Here is a 22,682-nt window from a genome sequence, read left to right on the forward strand (position 1 = left end):
AGCAACCCTCAGTTTGTTTTGTGAGATTAAGAGTCACTTATGGTTTGTCTCCTTCCCGATCCCATCTTGTTCCATTTATTCTTCTCCTACCCCCCAAACCCCCCATGTTGCATTTCCACTGCCTCATATCAGGGAGATCATGTGATAGTTGTCTTTCTCCGATTGACTTATTTCACTAAGCATGATACCCTCTAGTTCCATCCACATCGTCGCAAATGGCAAGATTTCATTTCTTTTGATGGCTGCAATTACTATGAATTTTTTTAAAAAAAGGCAAAACATCATTGTTTCTACTGATGGAAGTTGCTCTTGATTGTTTTACTCTATATCTCACAAGAGGTATTTTTATAATCTATGATAGGAATGTCTTTATGCTTCTAAATGCAACTATAATAAGAAAATGAGTCTTTCATAATCTTACATAATAATCTTTCATAATTGTGTTCTTTCCCATTTGTCCTTTTTCATTAGATAGTCATAATTTTTTTTTTTTTTTCGTGGATGCCACAAACTGTTTTATTTCCCCTCCTGAAACCCACTGTGATTTACTGGCCGGCTCTGGTGTAATTCCAGTCTCTGCTCAGGAAAGACAGGGCAGCCGTCTACGCGGCTCCGTGGGGCCAGGGGCTGCGCACACGTGCTCGCCTTGGGCATTCTGCCCTCTTGAAAGCTTTCAACTGATTGTTTTTAAAAACTTTTTGCTCTGCCACTGCCAATAGATGGGAACGCGATGGACTTGAGCTTCTTATCGTCGGCCAGGGCCAAGCAGTTCTTCACTGTCTTTTCCAGAAGTTCCTCACACTTGTCTGCACCCCAGACTGGACTGTTACAGTGGATCACAAACTTGGCCGGCAGGCCATGGCCCGCGCTGACAGCAGCTCCAGCAACTTCCAAAGGCCCGTTCTTTTTTTTCGGAGCTCCAGAACCGCTTCCACAAACTCCTTGCCGCCTTTCTTCTCCAGCGTGTTTCCTAGGTCATCTTTAAGGTCAATGTCAGCATTGGTAGGATTGATTATGGCCTCCACCTCAAAGCCGGCTAAATTACTGATTTCACTGTGAATAAGGTTCAGCTTCTGTCCGAGGAAGAGGCTCTTCGTGGAGAGGACCGTGAAGCCATCGGCCGGCGTACCCTCGGTGGTGCTATCAGCGCTGGCGGCCTTGCTGACATCCCCATGCTTCTTCTCGGATTTCCGGGCCCCTTTCTTGCCTCCTCCTTTCTTAGACACGGGCTTCTTCTGGGATAGAGACTTGGCCTTTTTGGCTGGGGAATGCCTGGAACACAGGCAGTAAAACGAGAGATTAGGTTACCTCTAAGTTAGCTTACTCATCTAAGTTCTATAATTCTAAAAAAAAAAAAAAAAAAAAAAAAAAAAAAAAGCTACAAACACTTTTAGTAACAAAATTATTTACATATTTGGGTACAACTCAAATATCCACCAACAGAAAACTACTTAAACAAATTGCAGGACTTCTATATAATAGATGACTTTGTAACACAAGAAGTTAATAAATAAAAAGGACTGTTTTCTATTAATTTATACAGGAAGATCTCTAAGATAAATTGCTAATTAAACAAAGCTAGTTACAGATAGTTTATGGAACAATACTAATTTTTGTATAACACAAACGGAAAAATATTCCATTTATTTGTATTTACATAAACAATGGAAAATTACCAAAACTGTTTAATAAAAATGGTTAACTGAGGTGGGGATGAGTGACAAGAGAGAAAATCAGAATGAATAGGGGCAGGAGTGGGAGCAAGTCCTTTTTTTTTTTTTTTTTTTAATTTTTTTTTTTTTTAATTTGACAGACAGAGATCACAAGTAGGCAGAGAGGCAGGCAGAGAGAGAGAGAGGAGGAAGCAGGGTCCCCACAGAGCAGAGAGCCCAATTGCGGGGTTCGATCCCAGGACCCTGGGGATCATGACCTGAGCCGAAGGCAGAGGCTTTAACCCACTGAGTCACCCAGGCGCCCCGGGAGCAAGTCTTTTAAAGGCATATATTTCCTGTTGTTTTTGAATTATGTGAAGGCATTACCTATTCAAAAAGATTCTAAGACAGAAACATTTTCTAACTCGTAGCTTCATCAGGCAGCTCAAAGAAACCTGAGGAGAGTGAGGAGGTGAAATTTCATGTAAATCTTTAACAATAGCAACAATAGCATATATCCAAAGACAGCCTTCGTAAAAGGAACACCAAAGATTTTATAAATTTTTGGTGGTTATCTCTCTCACACATTGGGAAGACAACACAACACAACCTGGGGACACAGTGAAACCTGACGACAGCAAAAATAGCAGCAACCAAAAAGAAGCAGCAAATGCTCTTTGTTGGATACATACTTGGGGTTGCATACTTTGTTAAACTTAATATTCATAATTTTATTTATTCCTTCAAACAAATTCATTTTAGAGATGAGGAAAATGAGAACAGGGTGGGAAAATGTGCATTTTATCCCATATTTTTCTGACTCCAAATTCTTCACTGTAATCAGATTGGCAAATAAACCTCAAGCTGAAGGGGCTTTCCTTCCATGCCCAAGCCCTTAAGGGAAATAACAACTCTGAATTAGATGCATATATACTCATTGTATCTTTTTGAACAACGTCAAAAACAGCTAACTAATACTGATATTACCAGACTTTAAATTTTATTGAAATAAATACACATTTAATGCAACTTGCTTAAAAATAAAACTAGTGTTGAGCAACAGGACTTAACATGTATTTGTAACTTCAATGGATTATATTATACTTTTCCTATTTTGCTTATGTCTTGAGTGTGGTACGATTTTAATTATTGTAAAATAGGGTTCTACTAGATGCTTTAAAAAGAAAAAGGGAAGAAATGTGTTTTTTTGTTGTTTTTTTTTTTAAGATTTTATTTACTTATTTGACAGACAAGTAGGCAGAGAGGCAGGCAGAGACAGAGAGAGGAGGAAGCAGGCTCCCCGCCGAGCAGAGAGCCCGATGTGGGGCTCGATCCCAGGACCCTGGGATCATGACCCGAGCCGAAGGCAGGGGCTTTAACCCACTGAGCCACCTGGGCACCCCATGGAAGAAATGTTTTTAGGCTTGCTTTTCAACAAGCATTACAAACAAGACTATAACTAGAGAGTCAAAATAAAGCAAGAAACCCTGGGAGATTGGCACCATTCTAAAAAGTGGATGGAACTAGAGGGTATCATGCTTAGCGAAATAAGTCAATCGGAGAAAGACAACTATCATATGATCTCCCTGATATGAGGGAGAGGAGATGCAACATGGGGGGTTAAGGGGGTAGGAGAAGATTAAATGAAACAAGATGGGATTGGGAGGGAAACAAACCATAAGTGACTCTTAATCTCACAAAACAAACTGAGGGTTGCTGGGGGGAGGGGGGTTGGTGGGGGGGTGGGGTTATGGACATTGGGGAGGGTATGTGCTATGGTGAGTGCTGTGAAGTGTGTAAACCTGGCGATTCACAGACCTGTACCCCTGGGGATAAAAATATATTATATGTTTATAGGAAATAAAATTTTAAAAAAATCTAAAGAAAAAAAAGAATTAAGGAAGGCTAAAAAAAAAAAAGAATGTTTTGTTGAGTGTTGTATGACAAACTTATCAGGAAATTATGCTAATTAACTTAATCTTGGAACATTTTGGAAATACACTGTCTATTGACTACTACAGGTATTGTTTACTTAAATTGATTCTCTAACTAGTGATTTGCTAAATAATATATTACACATTACAACAACATAACAAAGTAAGAATAAAAAGAATAATGTAAGTGCTAAAAAAAAAAAAAAAGTAGGGGCCAAAGGAAAATACAACTAAACAGACCCTAGTTTGTTTGTTTTAGAGACTTATGAATGGAATCATTTTCAGTAACAAAGTTTATTTTACATAGTTTTATTTAAATAGATGCATTTAAAACTAACACACTTTTGGATTTCTTTTGTTTTTTTTCTACATAGTACACTTCATTTTTTGAGTTTAATCATCACCTAGAGTCTATAATGGACAAAGCATATATCTACAGGTAAAGTAAACTCAGTATACTTCTGGGGGTGGCAGAGAAAGTAATGGTGCAATAGTTTAACCAGCATTTGAGAAGAATATGATCTCCCTGCCAAAGAAAACAGAAATTAATAAATAAAAATTAATTAATTAATTGAAATAAATAAAAATAAATTTTAAAAATTCTGCAATTGCAGAATTTTGGCTGTATAAAATAAAAGGTTATGTTCTAAAACAGACTTGAATATTTTGAAATGAGATAAAAGCATGAAAATCCTATTAGATTTTAAAAGAATACAGAACTAAAAATAGAATGCATTACCTGGGGGCGCCTGGGTGGCTCAGCGGGTTAAAGCCTCTGCCTTCGGCTCAGGTCATGATCCCAGGGTCCTTGGATCGAGCCCCACATCGGGCTCTCTGCTCAGCAGGGAGCCTGCTTCCCTTCCTCTCTCTGCCTGCCTCTCTGCCTGCCTGTGGTCTCTGTCTGTCAAAGAAATAAATAAAATCTTTAAAAAAAAAAAAAAAAAGAGAGAACGCATTACCTGTTTCAGTCAGAACAAGTACAGATAAGCGTGCTCCTTCACAAGTTGACTTTGTATCTCTCTCATAACAATTCATTTTTTTTTCTTTAAATTTATTTGACAGACAGAAATCACAAGTAGGCAGAGAGGCAGGCAGAGAGAGAGGAGGAAGCAGTCTCCCCGCTGAGCAGAGAGTCCGATGCGGGGCTCGATCCCAGGACTCTGGGATCATGACCTGAGCCGAAGGCAGAGGCTTTAACCCACTGAGCCACCCAGGCGCCCCATAACAATTCATTCTAATCTGAATTTCATTCATTTGCTCTCCTGAACTTCACTTGCACAGAGACTTCTAGTCACTATTAATCGTAGCATAAAGTCCCATGAGCTTTTCAGAGATATCCAGTTAAATCAGTCTAGCGTATTTTATGTGACTCAAAGTGGAGAGGTGACCCCTGAGGCATGTCTTTCAGGGGGTTGATTCATACCATCTGTGAAAAGAGAGGAAGATTTTTTTTTTTTACGCTCTGTCGGTCCCAGTCAAGACACTGCAGTTAGAAAACATGCAATGGCACCATCATTTTACACTGTACTAATGAGAGTTAACAGTTCACAAATTTAAAGCAAGGAGATTCCATGGAGACTTTAAGGAAAAGAAAATGTTAAAATAGGCTGTATTCCAGAAACAACATGAGCCCTTACTTTGCATTTCTTCTCCTTGGCAGAGTCATTCGAACAACTGGATACTTGCTGTTTACTCTGCACATTAATGCCTGTATTTATTACTGGGCTTCTGACTATGAAGGAATTGGAACTACTAATTGGGTGTATAATGGTGAAGGAAATAAGTAAGTTTTAATTTGAAGGAAACAATTTTATGGGTTCTTCTTAACTTTTCTGTTTCAGTGTATGTGTTTTCCTAAACCGCTGTTTTTGGGAAACTATAAATCACAACCCATTAATGGCCAGTAAAAAGTTTTTAGATCAGTTTACTTTTAAGTGAAAGAGAGTAAAGTAGAAGAGAATAGAATAGAAATTATCAGTCTGTCATACCTAATAGATGTGTGTGTGTGTGTTTGTGTGTGTGTGTGTATCCTGGATTGACCTGAGAAATGCATGGATTATGCATACCTGGATTATGATCAAAAAAGTTTGAAAGCCTCTGCTTTAGACAACTGAGTGGTAAGGTAACTTTTAACAACTTCAATGCTGATTGTTAGTAATGAACAATGTTAATTATTTGGAGGGCAGGTGCAGTAGCTAATTAGTTTACCACTGAAGGGTTTTATGGGTTTATGAGTCAGCTATAACCACTAACTCGATTAAACACTTACAGAGTAACAAGGATCATAAATTAAACTTGACAATTAGATATGCAAGTATCACAGGAATAAAAGAAATTATTTGAAAATCTTAGGGCCGTAGAATTATGATTCAATAGTAACAGCTGGGTTATTTAATAGTGAGATTTCCTTTTGGTAGATACAGGGGTCTGGCATAAAATTAACTCTCCTAACTTTATGGTCCAATGAAATGACATTGAGCATATTATAAGGCAATGTCCTTACTGGAAAAGGGCAGGTCCCAGCATGACTTTGAAGAGCAACTCACAGCAGCCTTGGGAAGGAAAGCAATTATAGGATAGAGCAAAGAGAGTGAAAATACCTCACAAAATTACACACTACCTAGAGTGAGCAGGATGTGTGTGAGGGATTATAACAACAGTCTTTGAACTTTTAATCAGAATTGATTTTAGAAATTTGAAGTCAGAAGACCCACTGATTAGGAAAACATACACATATACATACACACACACAGAATAACTATTCCTGGAAATCTTATAATCAAATCTATTAGTAATTCCATTTAGATTATGTAGTTTTAAAGATTTTATTTATTTATTTATTTCTCAGAGAGAGAGAGAGAGAGAGACAGAGACAGAGGCAAGCAGAGGGAGATGCAGGCTCCTTGCTGAGCAAGGAGCCGAATGTGGGACTTGATCCCAGGACTCTGGGATCATGACGTGAGCTGAAGGCAGACGCTTAATCAACTGAGCATTTTTATATATTTTTAAGATAATTTTCTTTTGACAGTTATTAATATACTTACTATTCCTCAAAGTTTTCAGACAACACCTTCTATTACTATGCCCCTTCTATTACTTCATATTATTCTGTGACCTCATAAGTCCAATGCATTTTTTACTTAGCTCTTTTGATGATGTCTGATGACCTATAAAGTGAAGGTTGCTTATGAGGTCACTGGACGTACATACTTTGCCCTCATTAGAATTAGGCAGCAAATTGTGGGTCATAAGTGAAGTATTGTGAACATTTAAAAAAAAAAAGTCAAATTTAATACCATTCCATTAATCCTCACCACAATAACATACCTATTCATTTTAATAGAAGTCAAAGAGTCATTTCATTTATATTGAATAGGCATCCTTCATTCAACTGCAAAACTTGATAAAGAAGAAGGTTTAGCTCAAAAGAAAAACATATGTAGTTAAGGTTATTTTGTACCCCAAAATATCCCCAGTATAACTTTGTTCTTTGTCCATATGTACCACAGTTTACTTATTTATGGGCCTAAATTTCCCAGTGTCCAGAAATGTCTTAACAAAAAAAAAGAAAAAAAAAAGGAGTTTAAAAATAAACAAAAAAAAAGTTAAAAAAAAAAAACAAGCAAAGCTGTCATGGGAATCATGGCTTTAGACAGGGTGATGAAGGAATCAAAATTACTATGCCTTATGCTGGGGAAATTTAGGAAGACTTACCTCCCTTCATTCTACACATGAAAAAAATGAGACCAAGGTAGATGAAGGTATTTTTTCACGGTTTCCTATACTTCAGGTCAGACACTAGCAAAAGGAAAGGAAAGGGAAGGGAAAGGAAGGGAAGGGAAGGGAGGGGATGGGCGAAGGGGAGGGGAGGGAAGGGAAGGGAAGGGAAGGGAAAATAATATACTCAATATTTTTGCTTTTATTGTATTTTCAAAATTTAAAAATAACTCTATACAAATATTGAACTCTGGCTAATATATCTGTTCTGAAGCACTGTATTTAGAAGGAAGTGCTTACTGTCTGCAAATTACTTTGAAATGCATCCAAAAAAATAAGATGGAAGGAAAAGAAAATGGATTGCTGAATGGAAAATTGGAGGGATATGTGACAAAGTAGGTAGAGTAAAATGTTTATATAGTAGAATCTAGGTGTTCACTATAAAACGTGGGGTTCACTATAAAATTCTTTCAATTCTTTTGAAAGGGAAGGGAAAATAAGGGAAGGGAAGGGAAAAGAAAGAAAAAGGGAGGGAGGGAGGAAGAAAAGAAAGAAAAGTCTTTACACTAGACACTATACACCCTTTGGATGTAACAAAACACCAGAACAGCAATGAGTTCAGTGGACCAGAAAGGAGATGAAAGCCATCTGGCAGCACAACAGGGAAGAGTCTGCAAGTGGATTCCACAGATGTGCTCACAGATGCAGTCTTCCTATGTTCTTATTTCAGTAAGTCTAGGTATGCATAACCATTCACTTATTCTTTCATATCATTCAACAAATATTATTAAACTCTTATTGTGCTAAGTCCATAAATACCTTTGTGGAACTTACCTTTAGTGAGACCATTCTCCCTCATACCCAGTACATCCAGTGATAAATTTATAGAAATGTGGGACTAGGGTGGATAGCAGTAGTTAAGAAGGTCCACTCACAAAGTATTAGATACTTTTAAAAGTTACATGTTCCACTGTACACCCACCACAAAGGCTAAAAATTAAAAAGACTGAAAATGTCAAGTGTGAGGGTAAGAACAAGAAACAACTGGAATGCTCATATATTGTTGGAGAGAATGCAAAATAACAACCATTTTAGGAAAAGATCTGACAGTTTCTTTTACAATTAAACATATAACTTACACGTTGTATGTAAGCGAAAAATCTCTAGATTCTACCCCTGAAACTAGTGTTATGCTGAATGTTAACTAACTGGAATTCAAATAAAAACTTGAAAAAAATGTACCTTACCAACAAAAATTCAAGCCTAAATATTTACTCAAGAAAAATAAAAATATGTGTCCATTATAAACTTACATAAGTACATTGAAGAATGTTTATTCATAACAACCAAAAACTTGAGACAGCCTAGGTGTTCATACATAAGAGAATAAACAAACTGTGCTATATTTGTGCAATGGATTTTACTCAGCAATGAAAAAGCAAAAACTGTTTTTACATACAACAACATGAGTAAATTTCAAAATCATTATTCTGAGTGAAAGACATCTTGCAGAAAAGTGTACATATGGTATAATTTCATTTATGTGGAATTCTAAAACAGGCAAAACTCATCTCTGGTCGAAAATATTAGAAGAGTGGTGGCCTCCGGTAAAGGAATGACAGAACTTTCTAGAGAGATGGAAATGTTCTCTATCTAGATAAGTGTTTGGGTTACACAGAAATATATATTTGTCAAAATTCATCAAATAATATACTCAAGATTTGTGCTTTTATTTTATTTTCAAAATTTAAAAATAACTCTATACAAATATTGAACTCTGGCTAATATATCTGTTCTGAAGCACTGTATTTAGAAGGAAGTGCTTGCTGTCTGCAAATTACTTTGAAATGCATCCAAAAAATAAGATGGAAAAGAAAAGAAAATGGATTGCTGAATGGAAAATTGGAGGGATATGTGACAAAGTAGGTAGAGTAAAATGTTTATAGTAGAATCTAGGTGTTCACTATAAAAGGTGGGGGTTCACTATAAAATTCTTTCAATTCTTTTGTTTGAAAGATCTTATAAAAAAATGTTGGAGGGAGGTTTCATGTCATGTTTGTTTCACAGAAGAATTTCTATTTTCACACTAAATGTTTTTTATGGTTTTATGTCAAATTCTGCCTTACTGCTCTAACTTGGAACTGTATGTATACAGCCTATTAGATACTTCATGTATTAAATCAGCCAGATAGAATCTCCTTGAAAAGATCTATCTTCCTGCCATGTTAATATTAGAGGTGGACACACTTGACTAATTAAGCTAATCCTAGAAAAATCAATAAGGTGCCATCTAATTAAATTACAAATCTTACCTCTGGTTGTGCATGTCTGAGTATACGAGACATGACTGAGAAAAGATCCAAAAATAAACCTCAAAGCATTAGGGCAGAAAACTTCCAATTAACATAGCAGAATATTTTGTACACAAAAAAATAATAGTTCAAGGCTAACACTTCAGATTCAAAAAAATCAATGTCTATATTTCACATTTGATTCTTTTCTACCATCCATAAATAAGAAAATGAAAGTAATTCATATTTATTCCTGCTAACACTGTAGTGACTTTGAAGGGGACAGTAATCCCAACATTTGTAATGGAGTTGGCCATGTAGGGAGAGAATCTAGACCCTGTCCCACTCTTGGGTAGTATTGGGTTCAATATATTTCCTTAATTTAAAGAGACCCACAAGTCCTAGGCCTGTGACCAAAGAAAATCAGTAATAGGAAATTATAAATTGGAATTTTAAAAATTAAAATGCGATTTATAAAATTAATTCCATACTTCTTCAAGGTGGTTCTCTTTGACATCCAGCTCACTATAATGTTAGCAAGTCCAAAGAAATCTGCTAGAAAAAATTACAGATTGGTAATATTTTTATTCTCTTGGCACAGTGGTTTCAAATCTTCCCAAAGAGTTAATTATTTTTCTGTTCCTACATCTGCCAGGCTTAAAAAAAAAAAAAAAAGAAAGAAACTCATGTCCTTCAAAAGGTATTGAATTTCAGAATAAGTGATTTCTTTCTAGATCTGCTTTTGAATATTGACTTTAACTGCAGTTTGATTCTTTGCAAACCTCCAAATCCCTACTGTTTAAAAATCTGAAAACTATAAACTTTTTCACAAGAAAAAGACCACCCTCGTTCAAAGACTAATACACAATTACTTGAAGTGCAAATATTTACGTGGCACACGTAATAAAAGAAATAAAAGCCAGACTAGGACCAGAATTCTGTAAAAAATACTGCTTTTCTGTGTCTACCCTAGAAACTAGAACTGCTAGTTGGAATCCACAAAATCCAGTGCCTCACTGCAGCAATATATGGAGATGTTGTGTATATATAGCAAATTTTTCTTCAAGGATTCGGTGGGAATAGCTGATTCAGACCATGTTATCAGAGCTATATGAAATATATCAAGTACTGTACCTAATGCACAAAAATTATAATAAATGTACAATGAGGTTGTAATGCCAACTTTCATTCCTACCTTACTACAGACTCTATGAAACCCTTAGCCAAATGTAGCTAAGTCAATCTTAGAAGTTCTGTGCTAATCTTTAACATACTCTTTTCTGCTGCCTTGATTTCTAATTCTCTTCCTATCTGGGCTATATTGATCCCAGTCTCTCCACTTGCAATTGTTTAAGTACAGAATCTTTATCAAGTATATTTCTAAACTTGATTATTATAGTAATCAAGTATATTGTTATTATACCTGATTTTCTTCAATACTAAATTTCTAGATGAATTACATATTACACCCAAGAGAAATTTCCCTTTCAATATTGAAGTCAGTATGCCTCTATCTCTGTTATGGTTATATATTCAATAATTTAATAAGTATGGGTAGAAAAGAGAGAGGAGGAATATATCTGCTCTATTTTCTATCAGTAAAAACAAGTGTATCTAAACTATAAAGGCTCTCCAATCTTTATAAATATCCTCGATCTCATAAATCACTAGTGTGGTAGTTTAAAGATGCCCTCAAATTCTTTGCTGCTCCTCTCATTGTAAGGATTCTGTAAAAAGTACTGCTATCCTTTCCCTCAACTCTGTAACAAAAGATTAAGACATTATGGAACTTCTAAGTTATAAGAAAACTTATAGCTACTGAGCTGCTAGAGCCACCATGTAAGAAGCCCATCTACCCTGAGACTACCATGCTATGAGGAAGTTCAAGCTAGTTGTACTGAGAGGCTGCTTGAAAAGAGGATAGCCAGACAGACCCATCCATCCTAACCAATCCAGCCAAGGCTCAGAAATGTGAGAGAAGAAGACACCTTGGGTATTCCAAACAAACATAATGTGTAGAACAGAGGAACCCAGTCAACAGTTAGAATCAAGGCCCCAGGTATTTGGCCTCAATAAGTCTGCCCAACTATCTCCAGTCATTAAAGTCACCCCAGCTGAGGGTCTACTCATCATGGAGCATTAATGAACCCTCTCTGTTGGGTTTTACACAAATATCCAACCCACAAATTTATAAGTCCTAATAAAATAGTTGTTTCATAACAGTAAATTTTGGGGTGATTTTTTTGCAGCAAGAGATAAGCAGAACAGCTAGTAAGCACCCTCCATTGAGACTAATTATTTAGCCATTTCATAATATTTATCAAGAAGTTTGTTAATAACATGGTATTTGCTAATGTTTCCTATAGAAAGAAAACCATGATTAGGAAGAAATGTGTTATAACCTAGTAGTAATCTATACTCCCAAGCATAGTGGTCTTTTAATATAATAGTAAAAAGCGAAATGTATATGTTTTCTTTTCACAGGTATCTGAGGTGTTATTACTGGGCTGTTCGAACTTTAATTACCATCGGGGGCCTTCCAGAACCACAAACATCATTTGAAATAGCTTTTCAACTGTTGAATTTTTTTTCTGGAGTTTTTGTGTTCTCCAGCTTAATTGGTCAGGTAAATAGAGATGTGAATCCCTAGATACATAATGGTACAATTTTTGGAAATCTAATAAGTCTTTATGATTTTACAAAAGAAAAATCAAAATCCATCTAGTGCTTTCTTTATTTTTACTAATGTTCATCTATTTTAATGAATTGGAGGAAGATGTGAATGAGCCAACACTGCCTTTCAATTTTTAAACTCTTATATCTCTCAGAAGACCTATCCACAGTGAGTGTCATGTTAGACTCAGAGAATATCAAGTTTCTAAATTGACTTCTTGGAATTTCCTGAAAAATTTTAAAATCTCCCTTCTTTAATTAAACTTCAAGTGTTGTCATACAGTCCCTAGATTAAAATCAACTTCAGAGGTTACTGAAACCAGAGGCTACTAAATGCCATCTAAATATATTTAATTAATAAGTCATTGGCTTATAAATGCTTACTATGACATCTCTTTGTCCTTATTCTCAAGGAATCACAGTCTGGTAAGAAAGTAAAACAATTGCAAATAACTATTGCAAGATAGTTGGCATTTGCAAGGCATAGAGTCCAATATCTTTGTGGACTCCCAGATTTACAAGAAATAAAAACCTGAAGAGCATAGCATTCTTAGAAGGTATACTTCATTAGGAGGTACTCCATATACCATATGTTTGAGAACAAAAAATTCATGTTGAGATTCGTATCCTGGGTAAAGAGTTAGGCAAAATCACAAAATGACTATCGTCACTAGATACATCATTAGTTCTTACCACACTCACTGTGGTATGAATAAGTCCCATGCTTTAACAAAATTTAGCAATAAAAACTATTTTTATAACATTTGAGGCTGACCACAATAGTCAAAACTCAACTCCTACACCCATGAATATCAGGGCCTGCTATCCATGGTAAGTACAAAAAGAAAGTTTGAAATCTCTATATTAGTTCAGAATAAGGAAGTTTCCCAGAAGAATGTATTTGCAACATCTTAAAAAAAAACAGATAGGATCCAGTAGTTATAGACAGGTAGTCCAATCAATCAGAAACAGTGTGAAAGATGGCAATGATAAAACACAAGCATGTTTGAGGAAATAGAGTACAGAATGACCAGAGTGAATGATGCTTATAAATAGGTTAGAGATGTACCTAAGGACAAAATATTTTAAGGGCTCCAAATATTAAAGATACTGAACTTTATCTAAGCGGAAATAGGAAGTTAGCCAATGGGACATTTTGAACAAAGGAGAGATTCAGGAAGATTAATCAAAATATAATATGAACTGGAAGATATGATACTGTTTTTAAAAGTAGGTTTAATTCCAGACTGTTGTGAGGGTTTTTTTGGGCAACCATCTTGGGAGAAGCTCATTATAGGGGTCAGATAAACGATGTGAAGTAAAGAAATTACAATTTTATTGCAAAAAAAGAAAGTGGGTTTTATTATGGGGTGCGTGGGTAGCTCAGTTGGTTGAGCGTCCAACTTTTGATTTTGGTTGTGGTCATGATCTCAAGGTCCTGATCTCAGGATCATGGGATCAAGCTCCACAATGGGGCTGGAGATTCTCTCTCTCTTTTTCTCCCTCTGACCATCCCCACCACTCATTCTCCCTCTCTCTCTCTCTCTCTCTCTCTCTTTCTTTCTTTCTCTCTCTCTCAGGCACAAATAAATAAATCTTTAAAAAGTAAAGTACGTTTTATTATTATTTATGTATGGTGAAGCCAACAAATCAGGAGACAACTGACCTTGAAAAGATAGTTTGTTATACAAAGAGACCCAAAAAAGAAGGATCACAACATGCCATGGGGCCACGTGGGGAAGCACCAGGGAAGGAACAGGTGAAGCAGGGTAAGCAGATTTAGGATTGGCTAGTTTGGAGAATTTTCACAGGTTCTGGGGAGTAGAGGTTCTGTCTGGTTGGCTGGTACTTGGCTGTGGGGTAATTAGGTGGATCAAGTGAATAGTAGCCTGGAATATGAGAGTCCAATAAAGAAGACTGTTGGGAGTATAGCCTCTGGATTGGTTACTTTGTCTATGAAAGGTGCACTCCCAGTGGAGTTGTTTACTATCTCTGGGAATTAGCTAACTCTGGGAGAGATAGTACCAGATATCAAAGCATCAAAATACAGAAAATTTTAAAATATGGTTAAAAAGATATATAGGGATATGGGCAACTCAAGGCTGAACATGGAACAGAGTGGAGAGAGAGATTGTAAAGGAAATTCTAGAAAATATTTAGGTTTGGGAAAAGCACATAAGCAGTTAAAAACTGTAAGTATAAAATATCATCATCTTAATGGCTTAATCATTACATTGACAATGATTGGAAATGGAAAGCTGGCTTAGAGAGAAATGCAATTAATTTGAACATAAACAACAGAAATCTTAATATTCCTTAGTTTCTCATAAAATCTGTGTGAGGTAGTCATATCCCCTGCTGTCTTACTTTTATACATGAAGCAACTCCAGTTTAAAGAGATTAAAAGGCATCCCTAATTCGTACATGTAATTCACAGTTGTATTGATAAGGCCATATAATATTGTTAGTAATAGTAAAATTTTAACATGTATTTAGCACTTACTATGTCCAAGACAATGTCTATAAAATTAAAAAAAAATTGTATCTTACTCCTATTAAATTTTCTTGCTACTCTGAATATGGTCTTTGGACTAAGAGCAAAAGAGCCACTTGGAAAATTTAGATTTCAGACTTCACCCCAGAACTAGGAAGTCAGAATCTGCAATTTAACAAGATCTTCAGGTGATTTATATACACATGAAAGTTTGCAAAGTGTTGCTTTACACACCACACCACATCTTCCTCTACATTGAATTTGAGGTTCCAACAGGAACAGAAAGAAATATCAAGCCACTGAAAATATACTAGAGTCTCCCCCCACCACCACAAAAAAGAGTGAGAAAGGAGATACAGATTTGTGTCTTAAACTCTCATAGTAAATACAAGATGCTGAGGAAAACAGTCAAAAACAAAAAAGGGACTAGGACACAATCTCCATGTATTCAAAATTCCCACATATAACTGCACCAAGTACTACATCCTGAATCTGATGATGACATTTTAACTACAGTATTCTATTCTCTGATACAACTCATAGAGACTAACATTTTCTCCCCCTAATCTGGAACACATCATGGAACGCATGTCTTCTCACCAATGCCACCAAAACCCAGCGCTGCTGAAGGATAGCGCATAAACCATTCAGATTACTGTCACTATAATTTCTGTGTCCTCAACATTGATCAATAATGCTCTTAATTATTCTTGGCTCCCAATTTAAAACTCTATTAAATCTCCAAACCCAGCCACTAATACTCTAATTCTCATGGCCTTCGGTGACTTGGTAATGTGTTCCATCTGTCAAGAATGGCTTGTAAAAAGGAGGTCTAGTAACTGAGGTTGTGAAGGGTATTTAGAATAGCACCAAGGAGTAAGTCAGGGACTGAAATAGATGTATCCAGTTGGACTCTCTGCATAACTCCTCAGCAGATACTTTTGATAAGAAGAAAAATCCATTGACTCTAAAAATATAAACTGAGGAAGGCACCAAAATAAAAGAGCCATTTGAAGTAGGCCTCAAAAGAATGAATAGTTTTCAGCTACTAGAATGAACGAGCAAAGTCTCAAGAATGTAAAAGTGAGACCCTGGTTTTCCTCCGTATTATAAACCCACAGTCAAAGCAAATTTACAACCACTTGCTTCCCTCTATGTGAGAGGAAGAGTCAAGCTATATATCTTTTTTGTGCTGAGACCTTAAAGATCAACTTTTAACCTAGAGTGGGTTTTTAGGGCTAAGTTATAAACATCCAAGAACTAAAACCTGACAGTTCCTTAAGTATTGTCACAGCAGTAGATGATGCTTCAGTAATTTCAGCACATTTCAACTTCTGCTGAATACTGTGCCTTAAGCATGATGAGATTTGATTTTATCTGTCTAAACAACACAAAGGGAAGTACAGAGGTTGCAATTTCATGATGAATTGAGTCCATAAAGCCAGACACACTGGATAATCTATGAAGGATGCTTTCAAAGTGAGACTCACAAAAGTGGACTAGACATTCTAACAGGAAATTGCTCAACATTCTTTGTGTATACCTTGAATAAGCACAAACTGTATAATTTTTAAAATACCAACTAGCATCTTTGCAGTAATATACAGGTTTGCAAAGAAGATTGGGTGCAGTCACATGCATTATGTGACTGAATCTTCACGAAAACTTCACATGGTAAGTAAGACAGGTCCTATTGTTGTCCTTATGGGGTCAGAGGGAGGATATGATTTGCCCAATGTTTTATATAAATGGTTGAAATTAAGATTCAATATCAGTGTGTTAAAAATCAAGTAGTGCATTGGAGTGGGATGTATCTCATAAAAACTCGTAATTCAACTGGGCTTTTAGTAACTCTTGCAGTTCCTCTGCCAGGTGTGAAATGACCGTATTTGTGGTTTTAGATGCAAGATGTAATTGGGGCAGCTACAGCCAATCAGAACTACTTTCAAATCAGCATGGATCAGACTATTTCCTACATGAACACTTATTCCATTCCTAAGACTGTGCAGAATCGAGTTCGGACTTGGTACGAATATACGTGGGACTCTCAAAGGATGCTAGGTAAGCAAGGCAAATTACCAATTAAATCCCTGAATAGCATGTCCCTATAATGCAAGTTCTATAAGTTAGAAGCAGAAAATAATTGGATTTGAGCAAAAGACTGGAGAACAACCAAGTGATCTTTAGAGTATTAGTTTAATACCATGAGATTTTCTTTTACATATCCAAACATAACTTACCAGTTATGCAAATGCTGAAAAAACTATTCCTGAGGATGTGTCAAGTGAGGAAGAACAGCAAAAGAAGCACTAACAGGTTCCTTCCTTCTCTCTAACTGTAGATACTGCTCTAACTCCTTGGTTTAGGAGGAAACTAAATACAAACAGTCCTTGGAAACAAGGAGTTATGTTTTTATAGAAAGGATATTCATATTTAGAATCAATACTGGAATCAAAATAAGGATATATCAATTCTTTTTTTTCTAAATGGTTGTAAGGAAACATCAAAAATAATCAACTCTCAGAAATTTGTACAACACTAGACTAAGAGTGGACAGATTTGTTTATGGGACATTTTATCAGCCTGAAGGCCCATCATTAAATTCACATACAGAAAAATCATTAATGTATTTGCATTCTTCATTGAGTTAATAAGAAAGTAAATAACAATAATTTAAATTTACTCAGCACATTTCTCTTTTTTTTTTTTTGATAGAATTTTTTAAAGATTTTATTTATTTGACAAAGAGAGACACAATGAAAGAGGGAACACAAGCAAGGGGAACTAGGAGAGGGAGAAACAGGTTTCCCACTGAGCAAGGAGCCTGACGTGGGACTCAATACCAGGACCCCGGGATCACGACCCAAGATGAAGGCAGACACCTAACGACTAAGCTACCCAGGCACCCCAGCACAGTTCCTTTTAGATTTCATTCCCAGCTGAGCCATCTACCAGTTATGCATAATTGAACAAGTCACTTACAATCTCTCTGAATCTCAGTTCTTTTTTTGTTTCGTTTTTCTGCAAAGCAGGAATGAGAACACTTACCCTTACGGTTGTCACAAGGGTCAAATAAGATAGTGACAGAGCTCAGTGAGCTTTCAAATGCCACATGGTACTCATTATAACTTGCCATCCTCAGGATGTTAGAGCTGGAATCTACAGAATCAAGACAAAAACTAGATCTTTTTTCCATTAGGTTGTTTACTAGCCATGTCCAATAATCACTAAACTTTACATCTTAAGTTTCAGTAACCACAATGTCCTGAAACTATTCAGAACTATTATGTCATCAATAGTTAAAATACAACTTTTCTCCATGAAAGTGATAGTGTGATTGTGATACATATGTATGTCCAATAGAAGTAATAAAAGTATAGAATTTGATGCAGCTATTTATAAAAAGAGTTGACACTTTATTTCCTTAATTTTTAAAATTTCTCTTACACGTATGTGATTTTTTTATTAATTATTCTGCTTGTGGGTTTCTGTGTTTGTCTTTGTAAAGATGAGTCTGATCTGCTGTGCACCCTGCCTCTCACCATGCAGTTAGCCCTCACTGTGGATGTGAACCTCAGCATCATCAGCAAAGTCGAGTTGTTCAAGGCAAGTGCTTTTACAATGAATACGAAAACACAGTATCAATTTCTCCATAAAGTCAAAGCTCTTGCTGTATATGGCATTTATTATTTTTATTGCCTTATGTTTTAACAAAATCAACAGTCTAGAATTTATGTGGAGTTAGATTCAAATATCTGTGGGTCTGTCTTCAACAGATGACTTATTCTTTAGAAGCCACTCTCTCCTAATTGGTGTCAGAAAAGAGTTCTTCAGGCTCTTCTTGAATTAATTTAAATATAATTAAACTCTGTCTTTGCTACTATGCATGCCATTTCCCATTTATGAATGTACCTTGACAATGCGTGACAAACCCCAAATTAGCTCTGGATTGGCCTGACATTCAGAGAATTGTGCCTAACCATGTCTCCTATTACTAATGTTTTGGATTTAGAGTTTTTAAATGGCCAAATTCAAATTTAGAGGCTTTTTTTGAAGATTTTATTTATTTGACAGAGAGAGAGATCATAACTAGGCAAAGAGGCAGGCAGAGAGAGAGGGAAAGAGGGGGAAGCAGGCTCCCCACTGAGCAGAGAGCCCGATGCAGAGCTCTGTTCCAGAACCCTGAGATCATGACCCGAGCCAAAGGCAGAGGCTTAACCCAATGAGCCACCCAGGTGCCCCTAGAAACTTTTTTTTTTTTTTTTGTAGAAAAAAGTGCATGACAGAAATTTTTTACTTTTGGATGTTTTTAATTTTACCATCCTCACCTCTTCTTATTGCATTGTACTGCATATAAGTGTTTCTCATTAACGTTTAATTCTGCCTGTAGTGTTCACTGATTCATCTATTCAATTATCTGTTCATTCTGTTCATTCAATGGCATTTATTAAGTCCCTACTATGTTTCAGGCATCATTTTAGCCACTGGGAATACAATAGTTGAAAACAAATACTTGCACACATAGAGCTTAAATCCCAAAAGAGGGGGATTAAAAAATAAATATGAAACATGTTTGGAGGTGATAATGCTATGAACAAAATTGAACAGGCTAAGGAAGATGAGAATGGTACCGGTCAAAAAAGGCTGCTCTAATGAAATACAACTGAGTATTTAAGCAAAAGACTGCAAGAGGCAAGGAAGTGAGGCATGCAGATATTGGGGAAGGGAAGGAAGAGATGGACAGAAGGACAATATTATAGGAAGACAGACAAAATGAGGCCCTGAGTCAGGAGCATCCTAAAGAAGCCAGAATAGCTGAAGCAAAGGTAGAGTGATAGGAAACAAAATAGTCAGAAGACAGTAAAAGAAAGGGAGTCTGGGGCATCAGGGTGGCTCAGTGAGTTGAGCTTCCAACTCTTGATTTCAGCTCAGGTCTTAATCACAGGGTGTTGGGATCAAGACCTATGTCAGGCTCTACGCTTAACACAAAGTCTGCTTGCTCCTCTCCTTCCCCGCCTGTCCCTACTCCTGCTCACACACATGCTCGTGTGCGCTCGTTCTCTCTCGCTCTCTCTCTCTCTCAAATAAATTGGAAGGAAGGAAGGAAAAGAAAGAAAGAAAAAAGATAGGAAGGAAGGAAGAAGGAAAGAGAGAGAAAGGGAAGCTGGGACACCTGGTTGGCTCAGTCAGTTAAGTGTCTAATTCTTGATATCAGCTCAAGTCTTGATCTCAGGGTTGTGAGTTCAAGCACCCTATTGAGCTCCATGCTGGGCATGTAGCCTACTTGAAGGAAAGAATCAAAGAAGGAAGGAAGAAAGTGAGGGAGGGAGGGAGGGAGGGAGGGAGCCAGGCGGGGGGGGCAAGTTAAAGGAGGACCTTGGAGGCTCTAGGATAAACCCGGATTGTACTGTGAGATGCAAATGCCAGTGAAGAATTAAGCAGATGACTATTTAAGATCAGTTTGAAGGGATCTCCCACCTATAATGTGGAGAATAGACTGTGGAAACAAATGTGAACAGTGAGGAGATCAAAGAGTGGTTACTGCAACTATGCATAGAAGAGATGATCACGACCAGACCCAGAGTAGTAAGAGCAGAGTTGTTAAGAAGTGGCCAAATATTGGATATATTTTTTATATATATAACATATAGTGTTTTATTAGTTTCAGGCATACAATATAGTGATTCAACACACCCATACATCACTTGCCACTCACCATGACAAGTGTATACCTTAATTCCCACCCTTATTATACTTTTGATTACAGCCATCCTAGTGGGTGAAAAGTGGTATCTCATTGTGGTTTTGATTTGCCTTTTTTTTAAATTAAATTTTTATTTACTTTTTAATTTCTTTTCAGTGTTCCAGAATTCCTTGTTTATGCACCACACCCACTGCTCCATGCAATACGTGTCCTCCACAATACCCACCACCAGGCTCACCCAACCTCCCACCCTCCTCCCCTCCAAAGCCCTCAGTTAATTTCTCAGAGTCCACAGTCTCTCATGGTTCGTCTGCCCCAATATTGGATATATTTAAAGAAAGGGGCCAAAGTTTTTGCTGTTGCTTATATGAAGAGAGAGAGAAAAAGAGAGAGAGAAAGAAATCAAAGCTGACTCCATGGATTTAAGCCTGAGGAACAGGAAGAACAAAGATACCATTTGCAAAATAAGAAGTTTTTAAGTATAGGGTGAGGGGGAGAGAAACAGACTATTTTGGGATATGTTCATTTGAAGTGGGAGTTAGACCTCCAGATGAAATGTCATGTAGGCAGTTTGATGAATAAATCTAAGTTCAGGGGAGATGTCCAAGCTGGAGTAATAAATTTGGGCATATTAACACATTGATGTATTTTAAACCATGAGACTGGATGTGATCCTCTAAAATGAAAGTGAAGACAGCAAAAAAGATGAATCCAGACAGAAATCTATGTCTTGAAAATACATAATCAACACCATTGGGGACAATATGAAGAAGCAGAAGCTGTATGGTAAAATGGTTGGAAAAAAAATAAAATAAAATAAAATGGTTGGGCAGAGTCACTTCCAGTGTTAGGTTCACCCTGGCTCCATAGGATACCAGTGTTAGGTCAGTATCCTAGGACTCTTTTCTTGATATAACCAGATTTTCTTTTTAAGATTTTATTTCTTTATCTGACAGAGAGATAGAGAGCACAAGTATGCAGAGCAGCAGGCAGAGGGAGAGAGAGAAGCAGGCTCTCTGCTGAGCAGGGAGCCCAATGCGGGGCTCTATCCCAGGACCCTGGGATCAATACCTGAGCTGAAGGCAGCCACTCAACCGACTGAGCCACCCAGGCACCCCTAACCAGATTTTGATGAAGATATGAACCATGTGATTTTCAAATAGGCAGATGACACAAGGTAAAAAGGAACAGTTTAAAATGTGTTAGATTGCAAAACTTAAAAATAATTGAATACTTTAAACAATAAGCAAAATCAAGATTAGTTTCAACAGCATAAAAGTTCCAAATTTATGCCTAAAATTGAAATATTACAAATATAAAAAGAGCCACAGTCAGTTTTATGACAAATTTTTTACACTTGGACGTTTTTGCTCACCTCAAACTCTGTATGAATCAACAGAGTTATGTATTACAATGTCCCAAATTTTTAACATAATTTGGTTTTCTTGATTATTTCAGCAACATATTACATTGCAAATAACCAGTTGTAAGAATTTTTGCAAGGTAGATAAACCAAGGGAATAGAGGTAGGAGCTGAATAGTGGACCAAGGAAATAGTAAAAGGATGATTTTTTTAAGATTTTATTTTTTTAAAAAGATTTTATTTATTTATTTGTGAGAGAGTGTGAGTGAGAGAGAGCGTGAATGGGGGAGGGGCTGAGCAAAGGGAAAATCAGGCTCCCCATTGAGCAAGGAGCCCAATGCAAGACTCCAAGGCTCAGGCTCCCTGCCAGGACACCAGGATCATGACTGACCCAAAGACAGATGCTTAGCTTAACTGACTGAACCAGCCAGACACCCTTGTAAAAGGAGGATCTTATAAATAACATTGTTTTATGATAATACAAACCAATTCAATGATTGTTTCTAGTGAGGTGTGAAAGCCACAAAGCTAAATTATTTTCACAGTATTTTAAAAATGTTATAACACTCTCTATACTTTGATGACTAACTTAACTAAGAATAGGTAACAACAATTGGCTCTCTTTAAAAAAAAAAAAAAGCTTTAAGTTATATACCAATGACTTTTATGGCATTATCTCTAATTTGGGAAGTTATCAGTTTCTAATATCAGAGTATTTTCCTTTGTTTTTACATATATTTCTTTAAATCCATAAAATCAATAACATCTGATTGAGAAAAAAGGTTAAATCTTCACATCTTGATGTTAGTCATAAACTTAGATTCATTCTTTTCTGACATTTCCATTAAATGTAT

The 22,682-nt window shown here is 36.5% G+C and overlaps 1 protein-coding gene across 1 annotated transcript in view; it reads left to right on the forward strand.

Annotated features, from left to right (window-relative positions):
* LOC111146742 (cyclic nucleotide gated channel beta 3) overlaps positions 1–22,682 on the forward strand; it is a 143,476-nt gene that overhangs the window by 73,865 nt on the left and 46,929 nt on the right. Inside the window, 5 exon segments of the mRNA XM_022502417.1 lie at positions 3,961–4,025; positions 5,247–5,369; positions 12,079–12,220; positions 16,663–16,822; positions 18,270–18,367. Of these exon segments, the coding sequence (XP_022358125.1) occupies positions 3,961–4,025; positions 5,247–5,369; positions 12,079–12,220; positions 16,663–16,822; positions 18,270–18,367 (588 nt within the window).

The sequence above is a fragment of the Enhydra lutris genome, unplaced genomic scaffold (assembly GCF_002288905.1).
Source record: "Enhydra lutris kenyoni isolate GAN:26980312 unplaced genomic scaffold, ASM228890v2 scaffoldscaffold14, whole genome shotgun sequence".
In the NCBI taxonomy this organism is placed as follows: Eukaryota; Metazoa; Chordata; class Mammalia; order Carnivora; family Mustelidae; genus Enhydra; species Enhydra lutris.